The following is a 22,233-nucleotide window of genomic DNA, read 5'->3' as shown; positions in this document are numbered from 1 at the left end:
AATTAAAGAAAAAACAAAAAGATATGAACAGATATATAAAGTACAGACCACCTCTGAAGGAATATATAAGAATCTGGAAGGGGGGAGGGAGGCACTTTTCTTTCACTTTCCTACTATTTAAAATTTTTAAAAAAGACCAATACTTTCTTAGTTGACCTAAAAGATAAAAGTCCATAGATGGCTGAGGATGGGAAAAAATTCTTTCAAAATTAAAGCAAAGGAACACAAGTGGGGGGGGGGATTTTTTTTAGCTTCGTAGTCCTCTATGAAGCAAAAGACCTGCCAATGACAACTGAAAAAAGGGGTGGGGTGAGGGAGACATAAATACATAAGACTATAAATGCTTCTATTCCTACCCAAGAGAGACAAAAGTCCAGAAGGAAGAGTCTCCACCTCTATATAAGCCTGTAGTGAATATACATAATACAAAAAGAAAGGCAATCCCACAATTTCCACTTTACAGATTAGTAGCTCATCTGACAGATGATTCTAACATATATGATGTGAAATTTTAGGTCTGATATTCAAGTGAAAAGAATTTGCCATACTCACCCATACATTTTTAATATAATTTAATTTTTAAATGAAAAGAAATTTTATTTCTTCTGCATAGCAGCCTGGTAACTTAACTGACCAAATAAAGCTGTTTTTAAAAAGGACCTGTTCCTGAGTCCAGCATTTACTTGAGAACTTATAGTGACTAACTAGGAATTGCTAGCAATATATAAACTTCCTATTGTGCATGAGCAATAATTCAAAGTTTTTAAAATAAATGGATGGGGTCTAAGTTCAACTAATGGAAAAACACTTTTGCAACTCTGAGTGACAGCCTTAAGGATGCTAGTCTGCCCTTGCTTCCCCTGATCTTCACCCGTGTGTGTAAAAGTCAGGGTGAAGAAGAGTCACAAGTAGTACATCAGCGGAGATTCAAGGTAGAATTAGAGAAAGTGAGATGGGCAGATTTTTCTTTATTTGCTAGCACTCCTCTCAAAGTGAAGGCAGAAAGGACAATGACCACAGCAAGGGAAGCTTCTCATTAGGTTTCAGTTCCATTAGGTCAGACAGTAAGAGGTTTACTTTATTAACCAATTTCCACTTTGACTTTCAAGTATTTGAGCATCACTGACCCAAACCTGAACCAAATACCCAAACTTAAACTGTTCAATTAAAACTCTGGAAAACTAACATATACACTATACCTTTATAAAGCAACCCCCCCCCCAATATGTCCCAAACACCACTGCAGTAAAAAAACATGACATTTTCTTTTTCAAACAGAGAAGTGCTTTCCTTACTTTCCCCTCCCCAAGATCAGGCTAACAATGATTAAGTCAAATCTTAAGTAAAAATGACTTTACCTTTAATTTCTTATTTATCTTGCAACAATATCTGTAAACCATTGCCAGATTGAGTGGTCCAAAATCTGCGTAGAAGCTTTAAAAGTAAAAAGCAAAAATGTGTATGTATATTCTGGATGCCCCGAATATGCCTTTTTGGAGCTACAAGATCAAATTAAGACAAGGAAGCATACACCAAATTGTTATCAGTCACACAACTTAAAGGTACTGCCTTAAACTAGTGGAAGACATATTCTGGTATATAATGCCTATTAAGAAACATGAAAATTGGCTCAACAACTAAATCTAACCTCAATTAACACATGAAAATACCTTTCTGAATAAAAAGACTTTTTCCACACATCTCCACTGGTAAAAACACATCTTAGTATATTAGTTTATATCTCACTGTACTGTAAACTATTAGAATGTCAAATATAAATTGTTAAATTTAGGAAGATTCTTTCATTTTGATTTTTTTCCCTAAGGGTCTATTTTATTATTAAGGTTACTTAAAGGAAAAAAGCCCTGCAATTAATCAGTCAACAGATTTGTAATTTTCCAAGGTTATCCTATTTATAAACATACCTTTAGATTCTTCAAAATAAAAAAAATTAACAATCTTTTAAAAAGCAATACTTACTTTTCATATTCAAGTTCATTATCTATGCTGAAATAATGTACACTTGATGAACTCTTTGGTCTGCTGTAGAGAATGGCAAAACAAAGGCGATCTGAAATGGAAAAATTGCAATGTTCCTTCCTTCAGATTATTTTTTAAAATTTCATATATCATGATACAACTCTTTTCAGATGAGGTCAAATTTTTAATTTTTTCCATGCAGGTTTCTGATGGTAAGGGTACCAACACTTTCAAAATGTTTTGACTATTTTGATGAGTGATAAAAAAAATAAGCAAATTTTTTAGAAGAGAAATTGTCTTTAGCCATAAGTTTCAATAATGACAAGTAACTTTTCGTGGATCAATAAGGCTTGATTTCTGGGGGAACCTCTCATCACAAAAGTCTGGTTCCCTGGGCTAAATAAGGTAAGTGAGCAGATGGCAGCATGCCCTTGAAGGCCAGTCTTCGACCTAGATGACTTTCGCTATGCTTCACTATGCTTTCAAGACATCCTCAACAGTCATTCAGTAAGAAACTATTTGAAGTTGATAAAGAATGCTTTCCAAACTGCTTCAAAATTAACATTTAAGGCTACAGAACACAAACAACAAAATGGACCTTATGTTTTACCCAACTGTTCTTAGGGATCACTATTTTTGCAGTGATTTTTACAATTAGACAAATTACCATCACAACAGAAGCAATGAGCTTTCTACATGAGTGAGAGCTAAATCTGTGCTTTATAAATGCAGTTAGACTGCTATCAGGTTTAGCAAGAATAGTAACCCGTACTAATAATGTTTAGAGGCTCCAGCCTTTAATTCCTACCGCCCACCACCACAGAAAAAGTTGCCTAAAAATCCTCTGCAAAGCAAAGTCACCTAAAATACTTAGGACTACCAGTAGTGCTCGTAGAATACTTACTACTCTAAAAAATTGTGGCAAAATCAAGTCCAGCCTTTAAAATAGTAAGAAACAAAGGATGCCAGTCTACATCCTTTGCCCAAACGGTAATTTAAATAATTGCCAGCAATTCCACTCACGCAACTGCTATACTTATTTCCTTGTAAACACCTCAAATAAAATGTCTCGCAACCACAAACACTCAAAAGGACAACGGGCTTATTACTCTTTTTCCAACCACAAATGACCCTTGATCCCTGTGCACAGTGACCACGGATTTTGCTCCCTTGGGTGGAGACCTTGGGTGGAGAGACGTAACTCACCTACCAGCCAGGGGCGCCCCTTATGCACAGGTCTGTTCACATTCTCCCCAAAACAAGAGTATATGTGGCCTCCAAGCAGGAGCTTAGGAGGCCACCCACGCCCATGAGACAGCACTGACCCTGGCTCCCAAGGGTTAAGGCACCTTTCTGGCCAGAAATTGGGGCCTCCTCGAACTACAGGCACCACCCGGTGCCACCTAAATACAGGTGTTCCTAGAGGCATCCGGTACCCTCTGCACTCACCTTTGATCACCTCAGCAACCAGACGGGTCCCTGTGCCCTCCCGGCTCATGACTCCAAAGCATCTAAAAGGCGGGACAACCGGATGGCCAGGGAACAACCAGCCGCAGAGAGAGGAGACGCCTCAACCACACCCCCGAAGTTTAAAAACAAAAAGTTTAAAGGGCCGCACCCAGGCAGTGGAAACTGCCTCGCCTCTCGGTCACCCACTCTATGGTATACCCCGGCGAGTTAACCCAGGAAGTTCAAAACTTCTCAGACGGCCCCAAAAGGAGCGGCGAGGGACTGAGGTGCGGAAGCCAACCCCTGGCGCCCTGACGGAGCCTTGCCCCGCCTCGGAGACAAGGGGACGCGGCCGCTGGGGACGCTAGGCAGTCCTCTGCGGTGCAACGCCCTCCAGCGCCAAAATTCTGCACTGCTCACAGGGCTGTGCAGCAGAGCAAGCCGGAGCTGGCCTGGTGAAAGCAGCTCCGAAAGCCAAGTAAATAACTTCGCAGAAGGGCTGGCTTGGTGGTGACAGCAACTCCGGGTGAGTACCTCAGTCGCCTTGGCCGCCGCCACCAGGGGGTGCTGCAGTCGAGCCAAGGCGGGGAGGCGCAGTCCTTGAAGAGCCAACCCCACCCACTCTGCGGGGGGGGGGGGGGGGGGGGGGGGGGGGCCGACCAGTTGAGAGCCGGGTAGGGTGGGTGGGAGTTGTGCCCATTCTTCTCAGTGTCAAGTTCCTTGGTCGTAGTCTTATTTACAATGGACGTCTTCAAAATAGTTCAAAATTTAATAAGCCTACTACTGCGGCCATTCATTCCTTTAAAGGCCTTAAGTATGGTTAAAAAACAAAAATTGTGACACCATGCTAAGGAACCATTTAAACTATTGTCTAAACACATGTTCTTATTAGTCTCAAATGAAAAAGATACATAAGAGTTTAGTCCCAGTTTTGTTATAAATAATATGGTGCTGGGATTAGGGGTGGTTTTCATTCCTTTCTTTACTTTTCCAAATTTCCTACACAAAACTGTTACTTTAATCCTTGAAGAATTTTGCCATGACCCTCCCTTGACTTAAAAGACAAGCAACACAGCAACAAACTCTTTCCCAGGAATTAACACTGTATTTATAATACCAGTACAACTTATAGATTGTACATCACATACACATTTTTACCTCCAAAGTAAACCATCCTACCTTTATTCTAAAGTTCCAGACAAATCAAAGACCTTTAATGTGGAAAAGAAAACCACAAATTCATTTTTGTGCCTAACTGGAGAAGGCCTTTCTAAGTGAGATTATAAAAGCCGTAAGAGAATTGACTGCTAAATTGATATTTATTTTAAAAAGGGTCTGGTGGCAGTAGACACATATAAAGATAAAGTGGAAAACTATTTGAAATTCATCCAATGAAAATGCCCACCTCCAACTTTATGTTCTTAAAAAAATAAAATACCAATTTAAACTACAAGGTCCTAGTTTTCCTTCTGACTGGTAAAAAACAAAGGAGTTTGAAAATGCATTGTGTTGGTGAGGCTGTGGAGAAACTAGCATTGCCCGTGGGCGGAACACCAGGGGGACCCCCAAAACCCAGAATTATCTTCTGGAGGGTGGGCCCCTTACAGCCTTCTCCCACTAGGTGAGTGTTCTAGGAACCCATCTGTATAGTGTATGTTTGGCTTCAGTGGATTTTTTTTGGAAGACTCTTTGAATACGTTTACCCATTTCATGATGGTGATTTATGAGGGCACCTGCCCACAATGCACAGAATGTTCAGCCGTTTTTGACCAAAAAAATGGCATAACCCCTATGCCCCACCCTCCATTTTCACGATCTTGCCACTTTTGATTTTATTTCCCCATGAAAAAAGTCCTCAAAAGGAACCGTTTCGGTGATGTGGAAAAGGTAAAACAAAAAAAGGCAGAAGCACTAAAAGGTATCAAAATCAAGTTCAAAAACTATTTTGAGCAGAGAAAAAAGGCTCGGTAGGTATATTCCATCATATGGATAGTACTTTGAAGATGACTGAAGTTTAAACATGTAAGAACATGCAATTTTTTATAAATATATTCCAGGTTTTTTTGGGTCCCGCCTTGTATAAGCTGGGACAACCGCCATTCATGGCAATTCAAAGCAACACACTTTGCCACCTCAAAATACACTTTTTGGGATATTGATTTTTAAGCTGGTTATTAAAAAACAAAAGACTCAGAAAAAACCTTTCACCTCTCCACCTCCCTTGCCCTGCTTAAGGAATTCAGATAGAAAAAACCTGCTTAAAGAAAGCAAGCATGACCGTAGCAACATAATAAATTAAATGTGGCAGAAATCTGGCAAAAGCCTGCTTGTTGGCCTTCCCTTGGAGTTCCATTGTTTCTAGGCGCACAACTAAGAATCTGATTCTCACACATCATTTGCTCTCTCTACCCGAAAATTGCCTGCATTCCCTTTGAAATCCCAGACCCTTGCCTCTCTCTCCTTTGTCCAGAATGGCACATAAACTCCAACTGTCACCCAGTGCCTCCTTGGGTCTCATATTCTTATTGGCAGCCCAGTGTGTGCATCCAAAGTAAGTTCTAGACATTTTCTTCTGTTAATCTGTCTCATGTTACTCTGCTTACCAGCCCAGACAGAAGAACTTTGAAAGGTGATTAGAAAATTATTTTTTGTGCCCCGCAGAACCTTTCATAAAATGATCAGAACGCTTAAAACTGCAGGAGTTAAGTGTATAGGACAGATTATTATGTTTTGTGCCTGCTTGCTAAGAATATTTAATAAATGATTGTTTGTGTAGAAAGAATGTTTTATCTGAGACTAGCTTTCATTACACATAAGGTGGAAAGGCTGTGGAAAATGTACCCCCAGCTGCCTGGGGTTTTCTCTCAGTTAATGTTATCTATCAAGACGTCCTAAGAGCCACGCAAGACCACACTGGCCCAGGGCAGTTTCCACCAGTGTGATACAGAGCTGAGACCTGGCATCATTAACATGTCCTAAAACATGTGGGTCACTGTCACGGCAGTCAGACAGCTGAGCCAGAAAGAGAAGTCACACAGAAGTAAGGCAGTCAACCTCAGCAGACAGATATTTTCCTAGGATCCTAAGCCAAGAACTTCAATAAATTCTAATTTATCTCCCAAAATAATCATTTCAAAGGGAAGGAAGGATAAGTAAATGATCTGTCTCATTTCAAATTTCTTGGCAATAAATAATAAAGAAAACTTAATGAGTATGTTTACTATGTAGTTATTAACTATATATATTATTAACTATAGTTACTATATAGTTACCAGAAGCAAGTTTTTATTCACAATAATCATTCTTTACCTCCAATGGTATTTCATGGCCCTCCTAAAAATGTTTAGGACTTACCACTATTCTAGGTCACTAGCCATGTCAGTAGTAATTTTTTTTTTCTATAGAGGAACCTGTCAGGGAGACTTTTTTCAATTGTCATGCCAGTTTGGTTGTGGTTTTTAAGAAAATGGTTTAGAGAAGAGAGGATTACTGAAGAAAGAAACTGAAGATACAAATCAGGGGAAGCACATACCGTGTTCATGGATAGGGTGAATTAACATCATTAAGAAGGTCCATACTACCCAAAGCGATCTATAAATTCAATGCAGTTCCTAACAAGATACCAATGATGTATTTCACAAAACTAGAACAAGTATTTCAAAAATTTACATGGAACCACAAAAGGCCCCAAATAGTAACAGCCGTCTTGATAAAGAACAAAGTTGGAGAAACTATGCTACCTAATATCAAACTATACTATAAGGCTGAGGTAGTAATCAAAATAGCATAAAAACAGGCACAAACGAGATGTGTCCAGAAAGTATCCAGCCTTGTAATATGGAAAATAGAGATGTTTATTGAAGAAGATACAAGAGACATTGTACATAGGATTATGATGCCTAAGACCCCTTCAAAGTTATGACCTTCTTGAAGAAATCTAGTTCATTGGTAGCAGTTCAAATCAAGTCATTACTAACTTCAGCACAATGTTCCTTCTGTTCTGGTAGCAGAAGCCGTGGAACAAATTTTGTCATGACATGTTTCATGCCAAGATCCTGTGTCAAAATCTCTGACACAACAGTTTTTGGAATCCGCAGATCGGCTTCTAGTTCTCACACTGTCGGGCGCCGATCTTTCTTAATTGCAGCCCGTACACGCTCCACATTCTCAGGTGTTTTGCTTGTTGCAGGCCTTCCAGAACGTGTGTCGCTTTCAACAGATTCTCGACCATCTTTGAAGTGTTTGTGCCACACTTTTATTTGTGCTTCACTCATTACATTGTCCCTGAAAACCCTGTGAATCATCCAAAGAGTTTCCACAGAGGAATGTTTGAGCTGAACACAAAATCTGATGTAGATTCCTTGCTCTACTCAGTCATTTTGACTGCAACAGCCACACAGTACACATGCTCACTCAGTGGCACCTACCTTCCCCACTGACTAGTACAGTGAGGTCATCATTTTCCACGCATGTGCGTTCCAGTCCACTCTCCTTGGCTGCCAGGTTACAATGATATTGCGCAAACCATTCTCGTTATATTAACAATGGCTGCACAGGAGAGGGGTGGGGGACAAAAGGCTGGACTTGAACAATAAAATTTTTATTTAAAAAAACTAAAATGAAAAAAAAGAAAAGAAATCTTAACAATGGCTGGATATTTTCATGTATCAATGCAACAGAATAGTGAGCCCAGAAATAAATCCACACCTTTATAGTCAATTAATATTTGACAAGAGGAAGCAAGCACATACAAAGGGCTAAAGATAGTTTATTCAATAAATGGTGGTGGGAAAATTGGGCAGATACATGCAGAAAAATGAAACTAGACATCTGCTTATGCCACAGAAAGAATAAATTCAAAATGGATTAAAGGCTTAAATATAAGACCTGAAACCATAAATGTTAAGACTCGAAACCATAAAAATCCTGTAAGAAAACATAGGCAGTAAAATCTCAGACACTGCTGGTAACAATATTTTTTCTGATGTATCTCCTCAGGGAAAAGAAACAAAAAAATAAATAAATAAATTGGGACTACATCAAACTACAAAGCTTTTGCACAGTGAAGGAAACCATCAACAAAATAAAAAGACAACCCACAGAACTGGAGAACATATTCAACAATACATCATATAAGTAGTTAATCTCCAAATTATATAAAGAACTTGCAAAACTCAACACCAAAATAACAAACGATCCAATTAGAAAATGGGCAAAGGACCTGAATAGACTCTTCTCCAAAGAGGCCAGTAGACATGTGAAAACATGCTCAATGTCAGTAATCATCAGAGAAAAGAAAATTAAAACCACAGTGAGATATATCACCTCACATCTGTCAGAATGGCTGTCATCAAACAAGTGTGGTGAGGATGTGGAGAGAGGGGAACACTTTTGCATGTGGGTGGGAATGGAGATTGATGCAGACACTGTGGAAAGCAGTATGGAGTTACCTCAAAAAATTAAAAATAGAACTGCCTCATGACCCATTGATTCCACTTCTGGGAATTTATCCAAAGAAACCTGAACACTAATTCAAAAAAAACCATACGCTCCCCTTTGTTCACTGCAGTGTTATTTACAATCGCCAAGATATGGAAGCAGCCCAAGTGTCCATCAGTAGAGGAGTGGACAAAACAACTGTGGGACATTTACACAGTGGGATACTACTCAACCATAAAAAAGAAAATTTTACCCTTTGTGATACATGGATGGACCTGGAGAACATTATGCCAAGTGAAATAAGCCAGTCAGAGAAAGACAAATACCATATAATTTCACTCATATGTAGTAGATTCTAATGAACAAACTAAACTAACAAGCAAATTAGAGAGAGACTCAAAGATCGAGAGCAGGCTGATAGCTCTGGGTAGGGGGCTGGGGAGGAGGTGTCCGAAGAAAAGAAAAAAAGACTCAATGACACGGAAATCAGTGTGGTTCATTTTGAGGGAAAGGGGAATGGGTGGAGGTGGAAGAAGATGTAAGGGGGATAAAAGGTAATGGAAAAAAGTAAAATAAAAAAATCTTTAAAAAGAGAAGATTAAGGGTACACGTTAATTTTTTAAAATGTTAACCAGGGCAAAAGATTTGAAGATACTTTATGAAGAAATTACAGGAATAGCCTACAAGCCTATGAAAAAGGCATTCAAATCAGCATGAAATATCACCTCACAGCCACTAGATGGCTACAATAAGAATATCACCGCCAATTGTTGGAGAAGATGTAAAGCAATTCGAACTCTCAAACATTGCTTGGGAATGTAAAAGGGTATTAAGCCTCTGGAAAAGTTTAGCAGTTTCTTACAAAGTTATATACACCTTTCCCTATGACCCAGCAATCCAACTCCTAGTAATGTATATATTCCCAAGAGAAGGTAAAACCCGTCTACAAAAGGACTGGTATGTGAATATTTGTAGCAGCTTTGGATTGCCAGGAATTGGAAACCACACATACTTCCATCAACAGGAGAATGGACAAACAGGTTGTACTATATTCATACAATGGAACACTACTCAACAACAACAAAAAACACAAGTGTTGATTTACAAAACAAAATGGATGCATTTCTAAAACACTGCTGAGCAAAAGCAGACACAAAAGAATTCATGCTGTATAATTCTCAATACATAGCGTTCAAAAACAGGTGAAATTAATTTATGCTGATAGCAATTACCAGTGCTTGTTTGGGGTAAGAGGGAAAGGAGCCCAGAGGGAACAGTAGTTCACAAGAGTATACACTTGCTAAAATTCAAACTGTACACACAATCCTGTGCATTTTACTACATATGATCTATACTTTTTAAAGGGCTGGAGGTGGAGGTGGCGAGGGGGGTGGTTAGTGGCCCAAAAGATGTTACATCCATGAAAATACTACAGAATTAATCGAAAATATTTTGTATAGATATGTGAAAACGTAACAGGGTGCAGCCAAGAGGGGGCCCCAAATAGGGATTTGTAATGGGGTCCAGCAGAGCTTGGAGATAATTGGCTCCACACCACAGGGCCACACCTGCCAGGAATGTTGGCAGCTGTGGCCAAGTGTGGGAGGAGCCGGAAATGGGGCTGCAGAGGAAGATTGGCGCTGGGATTTAAACCCAGGCGCGGCAGCCACTAGGCATCTCTTCTTTGGGACCATGCCTCTTTCGGGGGGGGGGGGGGGAACCACGCGGCTTTGGAAGTGCTCCCTTTCTGCCATGTGGATGGTGCTGGGAGCCTGAACCTGCCATGTGGATGGTGCTGGGAGCCTGAACCACGGACTTTTACTTCTTTCCTGAGATACGGTACCCCAGACTTGGGCAAAGGGGAGAAGGAAGGACTGTGTGCGTTTGTGGGTATTCTAAAGAACTTTAGTCTGCATTATTTCAAATAAATAATAATTCCTTTCCTTGTCACCAATCTCTGGCATTGAGAGGTGTCTTTCCTCTGACGGCAGGCAAAGCAAACCTAGTACGTGGGAGGAACCCCTGGAGAAAAAAGGAGGGTCCTTGTATATCATTCACCTTAGCCCCCTCCAGGTCTGTTCTTAACAGTAGTGGGAGAGTTTGATCATTATTATTAGGTCAGTATTTTAAGATAGAGAAAGGATGTAAGAAGACCTCCGAATTATTCTGCTGCATTTATGATATTTGAAACAATTCTTAGTTGGAGCCATATGATGTAGTATTATTAACAGTTTTCTCCTTGTTCTCAATCCAGAGTACTTTTAAAATAATGTTTGATAAAATAAAAAAAATGGCAGATAAAATTTCCACTTAATAATAAACTCTTTCTTTTGTGAAGATCTTAGGACCCGAGGGAACCTTTTTTTTTTTTTTTTTTTTAAAGTTCTTCTACAGTCTGAGAAAAGGATAAAAATATTTCAGGCATCTCTGAAAGAATCCTTCAATTAGCTACACTATCTTTTCTTGTAGGCCTTTTTTTAAGTTGCAATGTAATATACTATGTATGGTCTATACTGTACACTTAATTAGGTCAAGATAAGTCTTAATTATAGTCTATATAAAAATACTTTATTCTGTAGTCTTTTTGTTACAGAACAGACCTGGGGGGTGAATGATATAAAAGACCCCCTTTTCTCTCCAGGGGTTCCTCCCCCATACTAGATTCACTTTGCCCACCGCCAGAGGAAAGACATCTCTCAATGTCAGAGATTGGTGACAAGGAAAGGAATTATTATTTATTTGAAATAATGCAGACTAAAGTTCTTTAGAATACCCACAAACGCACACAGTCCTTCCTTCTCCCCTTTGCCCAAGTCTGGGGTACTGTATCTCAGGAAAGAAGTAAAAGTCCGTGGTTCAAGCTCCCGGCACCATCCACATGGCAGAAAGGGAGCACTTCCAAAGCCGTGTGGTTCCCCCCCCCCCCCGAAAGAGGCATGGTCCCAAAGAAGAGATGCCTAGTGGCTGCCGCGCCTGGGTTTAAATCCCAGCGCCAATCTTCCTCTGCAGCCCCATTTCCGGCTCCTCCCACACTTGGCCACAGCTGCCAACATTCCTGGCAGGTGTGGCCCTGTGGTGTGGAGCCAATTATCTCCAAGCTCTGCTGGACCCCATTACAAATCCCTATTTGGGGCCCCCCTCTTGGCTGCACCCTGTTACACTACCTAGAGCACCACTGCTCTGTAGAACTTACCCTGATGATGGAAGGTTCACTATCTGCTAACATGGTTAGTGGTTACTACAATGGACAGAATAGACTTAGAGGAAGTCAGTCCATCAATTTCTAATCTATAGCCTCTGACAAGAAACAAAAGGCCTCCAACTGTCTGAAAAACAAAAGTGAGGGAGCTTTGGCTTTTCTTCTGCTTTTAGAGCCTTTGTTTCCAAGAGTCTTGATCCTAACATCCAACTCTGATTTTCTCAGCTGCCTGCAGAGAATGAGAGCACCTGTGGTCAGAAACACACCTTCCCCAGCACGGTGCCTAATTACAACACTCAGTAATTCTCTGCTAGATAAATGAATGAATGAATGAATGAATGAATGAATAAATAACGAAGGAAGGGCAGACTAAAGCTAGAGGAGAGGGAAACTTTCATTTCCTAAATACACCCTAGTCTACTCACTTTGCACATATTATCTGTTATTTTCCACTTATTCTTATGGTACAGGTGTCATTGTCCTCATTTTACCGATGAGAGCGCCAGTGCCACAGAAGACTGCATTAACTGGCACATGGTCACTCAGCTGGGACAACCAGTAAAACAAAGCTTTGAACAAATATAACCTGATAGTCCTGCAGTTCCGGGCAAGATGGAGCATAGGTAGATACCCTCCGCGTCCTTGAAGAACCAAAAGAAGGATAACAACCAATTCAAAAAGAAGAAACAACCAGAACTGACAGAAAATCAAACTGTATAGAAGTCCAAAAACCAAGGAGTTAAAGAAGAAACATTCATCCAGTAGGAGTGGTGGAGATGGGAACCTGGGGCAGAGAGGGAACTCAACAAGGCAACAACTGGCTGACCGAGACAGCCCACATTTGGGATTGGGTAAAGCTGGAGGAACAACTGAGGAGTGAGACAAACAGCACAACCCAGGGTTCCAGTGTGGGGAAATAAAGACTCGAAACCTCTGCTGCTAAAAACCTGTGGGGGTTGCAGTGGAGGAAGAAACTCCCAGCTTCACATAAGAGTCCACTGGAGAGGCCCAAGTGATCCTAGAATGTACACAAGCCCACCCACCTGGGAATCAGCACCTAAAAGGGAACAATCGGGTTGTAAGAAGCAAGAGAAGTGATGGAAGGCAGGGAGAGAGCCAAAAAAACAAAACACAGCACTGTTGCCTCTCTGACCCCTCCCCCACAGACAGCGCCACAACACAGCCAAGAGGGTTGCCCCGCCCTGGCAAATACCTATAGGGCTCTGCCCCTTACAATTTAACAGGTGCACCAAGACAAAGAAATATGGCCTAAATGAAAGAACAGATCAAAACTCCAGAAAAAGCGCTAAGCAATGAAAAGATAGCCAACCTATCAGATACAGAGTTCAAAACACTGGTACTCAGGATGCTCACAGAAATGACTGAGTACGGATGCAAAATAGAGGAAAAAGTGAAGGCTATGCACAGTGAAATAAACAAAAAATATACAGGGAACCAACAGTGAAGGGTAAGAAACTAGGACTCAAATAAATGATTTTGAACAAAAGGAAGAAATAAACATCCAACCAGAACAGATTGAAGAAACAAGAGTTCAAAAAAAAAATGAGGAGAGGCTAAGGAACCTCTGGGACAACTAAACATCCCAATATTTGAATCATAGGGGTGCCAGAAGAAGAGGAAGAGCAAAAAATGGAAAACTTACTTGAAAAAACAATAAAGGAAAACTTTCCCAATCTGGTGAAGGAACTAGACACGTGAGTCCAGGATGCTCAGTCCCAAAGAAGTTGGATCCAAGAAGAAACACACAAAGACACATCATAATTGCCAAAGATTAAAGATGAAGAGAGAATCTTAAAAGCAGCAAGAGAAAAGGAGAGAGTTACATGCAAAGGAGTGCCTGTGAGACTATCAGCTGATTCCTCAAAAGAGACCTTACAGGCAAGAAGGGCCTGGAAAGAAGTATTCCAAGTCATGAAAGGCAAGGACCTACATCCAAGATTACTCTATCCAGCAAAGCTATCATTTAGAATGGAAGGGCAGATAAAGTGCTTCTCGGATAAGGTCAAGTTCAAGGAGTTCATCATCACCAAGCCCTTACTGTATGAAATATTAAAAGGATTTATCTAAGAAAAATATCAAAACTATGAACAGTAAAACGACAACTCAGAACTATCAATAAAACCAAAACCAAAAACTAAGCAAACCACTAGAACAGGAACAGGATCACAGAAGTGGAGATCACATGGAGGGTTATCAGTGGGGAGGGAGTGGGAGAAGAATGGGTGAAAAGGTACGGGGGAATAAGCATTAACTTGTAGGCACAAAATAGACAGGGGAAGGTTAACAATAGTATGGGAAACAAAGAAACCAAAACAATTTTATGTATGACCCATGGACATGAACTAAAGCAGGGGGCTGGGGGATTGGGTGGAATGCTGGAGGGGAGTTACAGGACAGAGGGAAGGAAAGAGGAGAAAAAAATGGGACAACTGTAATAGCATAACAGATAAAATACACTTTAAGAAAAACCAATGCTTTGAACAAATAAAACCAATGTATTCTGAATCAATTCACATATAGGAGCATATATACCAGTAATTGCCCTACAGCATTAAAACAAAAAAGGCCCCTATTTCTCATTATTATATCACAGTGTGGCTTCAAGGAAATCCCATGAAAAAAATAATTAAATGAGCCCTAGCTGGTGTAGCTTTGTGGACTGAGTGCTGGCCTGTGGACTGAAAGGTTGCTAGTTCAATTCCCAGTCAGGGCACATACCTGGGCTGCAGGCCAGGTCCCTGGTTGGGGGCGTGAGAAAGGCAATGAGTTGATTTTCTCACACACTAGTTGATTCTCTCATACACTGATGTTTCTCTCCTTCTCCCCCCACAAAAATAAAATATTTTAAAAGAAAAAATTAAACGGCTCAGGCAACTAACTTCCAAAACTGCTTGTTTTATATCATACGGCTTTCAAGATTTAATTATTTTATTATTTGAAAGGAAAGATGAGGGAGAAAAAACACTGCAATCCGTATCGTGTAAATTGGTGCTTTATTTGAACATTGCCAGGATCAATTCCCTCCAAAGCTTTGCTTCCTTGGGGGGCTTAAGGGTAGACAGACACCACAGAAGAGCAGAGGAATCCAGAGGAGAGCCAGAAGCAGCACAGTTTTGTGGAAAATAAGAAACCGAATGAACAGGTTGTTCACCGAGAGCCTGCTACTACCACAGCCAGAACGCCCTCATCAGCAGTGGCACACACCACCTGCATTTACAGGTCGTTTTTTAACAAGACATTTTCACAGCAGTAATATTTAGCTCCCTGAGCCAGTCCTACATGAAGCTGAAGCCCAAGGATTTTAAGAAAAATTTGCTTATATAGTACTTTGAGTAGAAAAAGGCGTTTGGCTAAGCTTAACGTAATTTTAAGTTAGTCTTTTAAATTGGAAGCTTAATTTTTTTTAATAAAAGGAGAAATCATTAAAAATCCTAGAATTTTAGTTTCAATGCTGAATTATATTATCTATTTTATAACAAAACAATATTTAGCTTTTGACTATGGAGCAGCTTTATATTTTACAGTGTTATCTGGATAGTTACAATTAAAAAACATTGTCTGAAAGCACAAATGTAATCTTTTTGATGAAAAACAATCACAAAGCACTAAAAATTCTGATAAAAGTTACACCTGTTGAGTTTATTATTTGTTGTTTTTTTAAGTTAAATCAACTGTGCAGGCACTCTGTGCTTAAACATACATCCTAAATAATTCTAATTTCAAATATTCTGTTCCACTCCTAAAAGTAACCCTTACAATTGTCAGATGCATTTATTTGCTTAAGATACAGCAAAACATTCTCTGAAATCTGGATTCTCGATCTCCTGGAGCTTAATATATTCCATAAAGGAATACCTACACCAATAGCAATACTAAGATTAGTATGCAGATAGAAATAGATGTGACACTGAGCTGTTTTTTAAAATCTTGTTTTCTAGTAATCAAAAACAGCGTAACAATTTATCGTCATAACCATTTTTAAGTGTGCACTACATGTGTTAGCTCTATGCACGTTATGCAACACATCTCTCAAACTTTTTCATCTTGAAAAACCGAAACTCTATACCCAGTGAACAGCAACTCCCCCCCTCCCCCTCGCCTGAGACTGGCAACCACCACTTCCTTTCTGGTTCTAAGAGTCTGCCTACTTTAGATACCTCGTCGGTAGAATCATACAGTATTTGTCTTTTTATGATTGACTTACTCCTCCGAGAGTAATGTCTTCAAGGTCATCCGTGTTGCAGAATGTGACCGAATTACCACTGTTTTTTAAGGCTGAAGTAACATTCCAGTCTATGTGCAGAGCACATTTTCCTTACACATTCGCCTGTCAGTGGACATTCAGGTTGCTTCCACCTCTTGGCTGCTGTGGAAAATGCGGCGATGAACATAGGTGTGCAACTATCTCTTTGACACTGTTTTCAATTATTTTGGATATATACACCCATAAGTGAGATTGCTGGATCTTACCCCATTTTTAATTTTTAAAGAAACCTCCATGCTGTTTTCCATAGCAGTGGCACCATTTTATAGTCTAACAGTGAACAAGGGTTCCGATTTTTCCACATTGTCACCAACACTTGTTATTTGGGCTTTTTTGGGGAGTGACAGGGTGGCAGGGATAGTGGTCATCCTAAGGTATGAGGTGATATCTTTACTGTGACTGGGACCTGCACTTCCCTAGTAATTAGTGATGCTAATATATATCTTTCATATGCTTATGTGAAATAATAGAATATATATATTCTCTGTGCCAGAGCTCTTAAAACCCTCAGTGATAAGAACAGTTGGAGTAACTTTTGTTCTAATATTAGGTCTTTGACCCCAGCTCCTGACACAGGATACTACATTCCTTGGAACTTCCTGGGTAACAGGAGCATCTTTTGTTCTAACAAGGTGACTGGGTGGGCTCCCAGGTCACCAGAAAGACAAAGCCATACTACAAGCTTGGAATTTTCAGCCCCGCCTAAATTCTCTAGAGGACAGAGAGCCTGGACGGGGAGCTGATAATTGATTATGCTTAGGGGAGGAAGCCTCCATAAAAACCCCAATAACATGGGAGCTTCCAGGTTGGTGAACACATGGAGATGCTGGGAGAGTGGCAGGCCCAGAGGGGGCACGAAATCTCCATGCCCCATCCCACGTACCTTTTCCCACATATCTCTTTCATTTGTATCCTATTCATATCCTTTTCATAAACTGGTAAATGTAAGTAAACAGTTTTCCTAAGTTCTGAGAGCTGTTCTAACAAATTAATTAAACCAGAAAGGGGGGTTGTGGGGACCTCTGACTTACAGCTAATAGATCAGAAGCACAGGAGGGATAGTGGTCTTGTAGAACTAAGCCATTAACCTGGGGGTCTGATGCTATCTCCAAGCAGTATCAGATTGAGTTAAGCTATAACTATGTATTGTGCCAGTTGGGTACTGGAAATATTGAGGGGAACACTATGTAAAGTATATAATTATCTAACCACTAAGCTGTACACCTAACACCAAAACAAAATAAAATTGGATAAAAAAATGAGTTACACTTCCAGTCAAGGAAGTATATAGGTAAACATGAGTTGCCTCCTTGCACAACTACGGCAAAAATTACCAGACTACAAAACAAATTATCACCCAGAAACAACAGAAAATTGAATTGTGTGAAAGTCCAACAACTAAGGATTTAAAGAAGCCACATCCGTTCAGAGAGGGAGGAGTGGCAGAGACATGGAGACGCGCGGAGAGGTGGAGATGCAGAATGGGCAGTCGCACATCCACAGGTGGTAGATAAAAATCGTGGTGGATAAATATCAGGAGGGATACCTCAGGAGAAAGGGATCCCAGCCCCAGAGATGAATACCCAGCCCAGGGTTCCAGCACCAGGAAGATAAGTCCCCATAACTTCCAGCTGCAAAAAGCAGTGGGGACTGGAGCAGCAGAAGAAACTGCGGGATTCTTGGGAGACTCCTCCTAAAGGGCCTGCAACAGACTTGAGACTTTCAGACAGGCTCCTTCTGGGATTCAGCACCAGAGCAACAGCAGGAAGGGCATACAGGGAGAGATTAAAGTGGCTGGCTTTGGAGAGTTTAGGGAGGTGGCTTCATCCTGGGTAGAACCCCAGAGGCCAGGCAGGGGCACGGTCCCCTATCTGAGCCTTCCTCCACACAAAGCCTCAGAGTGACAAGGTTACCCCACCCTGGCAATCACAAAGGGGTTCACCCCATACAACTTACAGGTGTACTTTTCTACAATAGACCATGCTACTAAGACAGGGAGTCAGAGCGGCTCTACCTAATAAACAGAAACAAACACAGGGAGGCTGCCAAAATGAGGAGACAAAGAAATATGGCCCAAGTGAAAGAACAGAACTTCAGAAAAAGAACTAAATAAAATGGAGATAAGTGAGTGACCTATCAGATGCAGAGTTCAAAATGCTGGTTATCAGGATGCTCCAGGAACTCACTGGGTACTTCAATAGCATAAAAAAGACCCAGGCAGAAATGAAGGTTACATTAAGTGAAATAAAGAAAAATCTACAAGGAACCAACAGTGGAGTAGATGAAGCCTAGAATCAAATCAATGATTTGGAACACAAAGAAGAAAAAAAAGCATTCAATCAGAACAGCAAAAAGGAAAAAAAATTCAAAAAAAACAAGAAGAAGCTAAGGAGCCTCTGGGACATCTTCAAACGTACCAACATCTGACTCTCAGAGTATCAGAAGGAGAAGAGAAAGTGCAAGAAATCGAACACTTATTTGAAAAAAATAATGAAAGAAAACTTCCCTAATTTGGTGAAGGAAATAGACATACAAGTCCAGGAAGCACAGAGTCCAAAAAAAGATGCACCCAAAGAGGACCACACCAAGACACATCATAATTAAAATGCCAAAGTGTAAAGATTAAGAGAGAATCTTAAAAGCAGCAAGAGAAAAGGAGAGAGTTATGTATAAAGGAATTCCCATAAGATTGTCAGCTGATTTCTCAAGAGAAACCTTGCAGGCTAGAAGGGACTGGCAAGAAGTATTCAGAGTGATGAAAAGCAAAGACCTACAACCTAGATGACTCTATCCAGCAAAGCTATCATTTAGAACTGAAGGGCAGATAAAGTGCTTCCCAGACTAGGTAAAACTAAAGGAGTTCATCATCACCAAGCCATTATTAAATGAAATGTTAAGGGACTTATCTAAGTAAAAGAAGATCAACACTATGAACATCAAATGGCAATAAATTCACAACTATCAACAACTGAATCTAAAAAACAAACTAAGCAAACAAGCAGAACAGGGACAGAATCATGGATATGGAGATCACTGAGGGTTAACAGCTGGGAGGGGAAAAGGGCGATTGGGGGAAAAGATACAGGGATTAAGAAGTAAAAAATGGTAGATTCAGAATAGACGGGGAATTAAGCATAGTCTAGGAAGTGAAGGAACGAAAGAAATTATGTGCACAACCCATGGACATGAACTAAAGGGGGGACTGCTGAAAGGAATAGAGATACCGGGTGGAGGGGGGCAAAGGGGGAAAATCTGGGATAACTACAATATTATAATCAATAAAATATATTTTTCTAAAATGAGTTAAAATTGTAAGACTGTGGAGGAGCGACTGTTTCACGATGGGACTGCTGCCTGACACTGCCTGACCGCTGCAGGTCGCTCATGCCACATCCAGCTAGATCTGGGCCAGAAGAGAGATTGCTTCCCACAGCCCCTCAGAATCTATTTACCCCTACGCTGTGCCCCAGGTGTGCTGGTTCCTAGAACAGGTCCTTGCCCTACCCTGAGCATATATGTAAGGTGTTTTCCCCGTATATGGGGCAAGTCATGCCCCAATACCCCTAACCATGTTGCCCTGTCCTATGTAACCGCTTAGCACCTGGCAATACATCACTTGGTATATAAGTTCCCTTAATAAACTCTTGACGTAATGCTGGAGTTGTCAGCCTCTTCTTTGGTGTGTCTGCCCTGAGAAGTTTTTCCCAAGGACACCCAGCTGGTGTCACAGAATTGCTTGGTGTGGGGAAACAAGCACACATTTGGTGACCAGAAGTGTCTGAAGCGAGGTGTTCTGGGTGAGAATACAGGAGACACACAGGAGGGCAGATTGGGGCTGGGGGTACTTTTTCTAATACAGTTTGTTGGCCATTTATGTGTCTGCTTTGGAGAAATGTGCTTTGCCCACGTTTCAATTGGGCTGTTTGTTTTTGTTGTTGAGTTGTAGTTCTTTAAAAGAGTTCTTTATGTATTTGGATATTAAACCTCTTATATTAATTCATGTAACACATTATCATTCACAAATATTTTCCCCATTCTGTAGGTTGCCTTTCCACTCTATTAATTGTGTACTTTGATGCACAGAAGTTTCTAAGTTTCATATATTCCCAGTTTTCTATTTTTGCTTTTGTTGCCTGTGCTTTGGGTGCCAAATCCAATAAATCTTTACCAAATCCAATGCCATAAAGCGTTTCCACTGTTTTCTTCTAGGAGTCTTACAGTTTCAGGTCTTACATTTAGATCTTTAATCCGTTTTGAGTTAATTTTGTGTATGAGGTTAAGGCAGGAGTCCAACTTCATTCTTCTGCATGTGGCTATCCCCTTTTCCCAACATCATTAGTTGAAGAGACTAGCCCCACAGTTTAAGCCGTAGCACCTCTGTCAAAGATCATTTGACTGTATACATAAGGGTTTACTTCTGGGTTCTACTGTTCCATTAGCCTGTCGTTATGCCAACAGCATACTATTTTGATTACTACAGTGTTGTATTATTTTGTTTATTTTATGTTAGAGAGACGGACAGGGAGGGAGAAAGGGAGGGAGAGAAATATCCATGTGAGAGAGGAACATCCATTGGCTACCCCTTGCATGCACCCCAACCAGGCACCAGGCGCCCCACCGAGGCATGTGCCCTGACCGGGAATCCAACTGGCAACCTCTGGCTTTGCAGAACGACGATGCTCAACAAACTCCATGATACCAGTCTGGGCCAACTTTATTTTTTTAAGATCTAAAAGGCTCTTCTCTGCTGTACACCTGGAACTAACTAATACAAAGTAATACTGAATTTAAAAAAAAAAACAAAAAACCTCTCTCTGCCAGCACCCTGACTTGCCCGTCTGGTGCTGCCCCTTAAGGTTCATGTATCTCCTCCAGGATCTACAAGTAATAAACTTACCTATTTCAAAAAAAGAAAGTCTAAAAAAGGGCTGGCACTACCATATACTAAACTATATTAAAAGGCCTCCATTACTAATACAGAATGTTCTTGACTCCTGACAGACACATATACAATGGAACAGAAGTTATGAAATAGACCCAGATGCATACAGGAATTGATACCTGATAAAGATGATAAATCAAACCAGATGTTGGGTAAATAAATGGTATTAGGTAGCTATGCAAGAAAGAAAGAAAGAGAGAGAGAGAGAGAGAGAGAGAGAGAGAGAGAGAAAGAAAGAAAGAAAGAAAGAAAGAAAGAAAGAAAGAAAGAAAGAAAGAAAGAGAGAAAGAAATCTCACAACAAAATAAATTTCAAATAAAGAAAATATTTAAATATAAGAAAATAGGAATATGAAGACACAAGAAAACAGATAACCAAGACAGAGTATCAAGGACCAGATAATCCAGCAGACTCCTAGTTGAAGAGATGCAACTGAGTCCAGGGAAACCAAGGCAGCAAGAGTTCATAGGACACAGGAGGAAGCTGCGAAGGGAGGACCCCAGATTTGTAAAAAGTCCCAAATATTTAAGCGTACAGAACATGCATGTGAGGAAAACACTAGAGGCCCAGAAAAGACCCATCTGGAAGGTTTAGAACAGACAGCGTTAGGCATTGAAACAAGGATTGGAAGAGTAAGTGTCCTCCTGGGCCATTATGTAAAAACTCAAGTTCCAGGGCGCTGGGTTACTCTTGCCTCAATAAGGGACTGAGCACTGACCCAGGCCCACCTAACAAACCATAAAAGCAAGACTGGAAAGTTTGAAACTGTTCCCAAGTAACTTGGCTGCATCCCTGAACAAAGCTCCAGATTTACAAAAATACAAAAATATCCAGCACCCACTAAGGTAAAACTCTATATCCAATCAGATTGCCAAGTACTCAAGGAAGCAGAAAAGCATGACCTGTAAAGAAGAGAATAATCAGTCAATCAAAATAGAC

At 40.5% G+C, this 22,233-nt stretch overlaps 1 protein-coding gene across 6 annotated transcripts in view; it reads right to left on the bottom strand.

The window, feature by feature from the left end:
• The window catches only part of CDC14B (cell division cycle 14B), a 91,887-nt gene that overhangs the window by 50,937 nt on the left and 18,717 nt on the right, over positions 1-22,233 (bottom strand). For 4 of the 6 annotated variants that reach the window (XM_045193656.3, XM_045193657.3, XM_045193658.3 and 1 more), the window contains exons 2-3: positions 1,981-2,071; positions 1,359-1,434 (exon numbers count right to left, since the gene is read on the bottom strand). In XM_045193656.3, the coding sequence (XP_045049591.1) occupies positions 1,359-1,434; positions 1,981-2,071 (167 nt within the window). Of the gene's footprint in view, positions 1-1,358; positions 1,435-1,980; positions 2,072-3,429; positions 3,947-22,233 lie in introns of those variants that run through there. The other 2 variants (XM_053925117.2, XM_053925116.2) reach the window with 2 other exon arrangements.

This window comes from Desmodus rotundus, chromosome 1, assembly GCF_022682495.2.
Source record: "Desmodus rotundus isolate HL8 chromosome 1, HLdesRot8A.1, whole genome shotgun sequence".
In the NCBI taxonomy this organism is placed as follows: Eukaryota; Metazoa; Chordata; class Mammalia; order Chiroptera; family Phyllostomidae; genus Desmodus; species Desmodus rotundus.
Note: the sequence above shows the minus strand (reverse complement) of the source record. Positions and strands in the feature narration are given on the sequence as shown.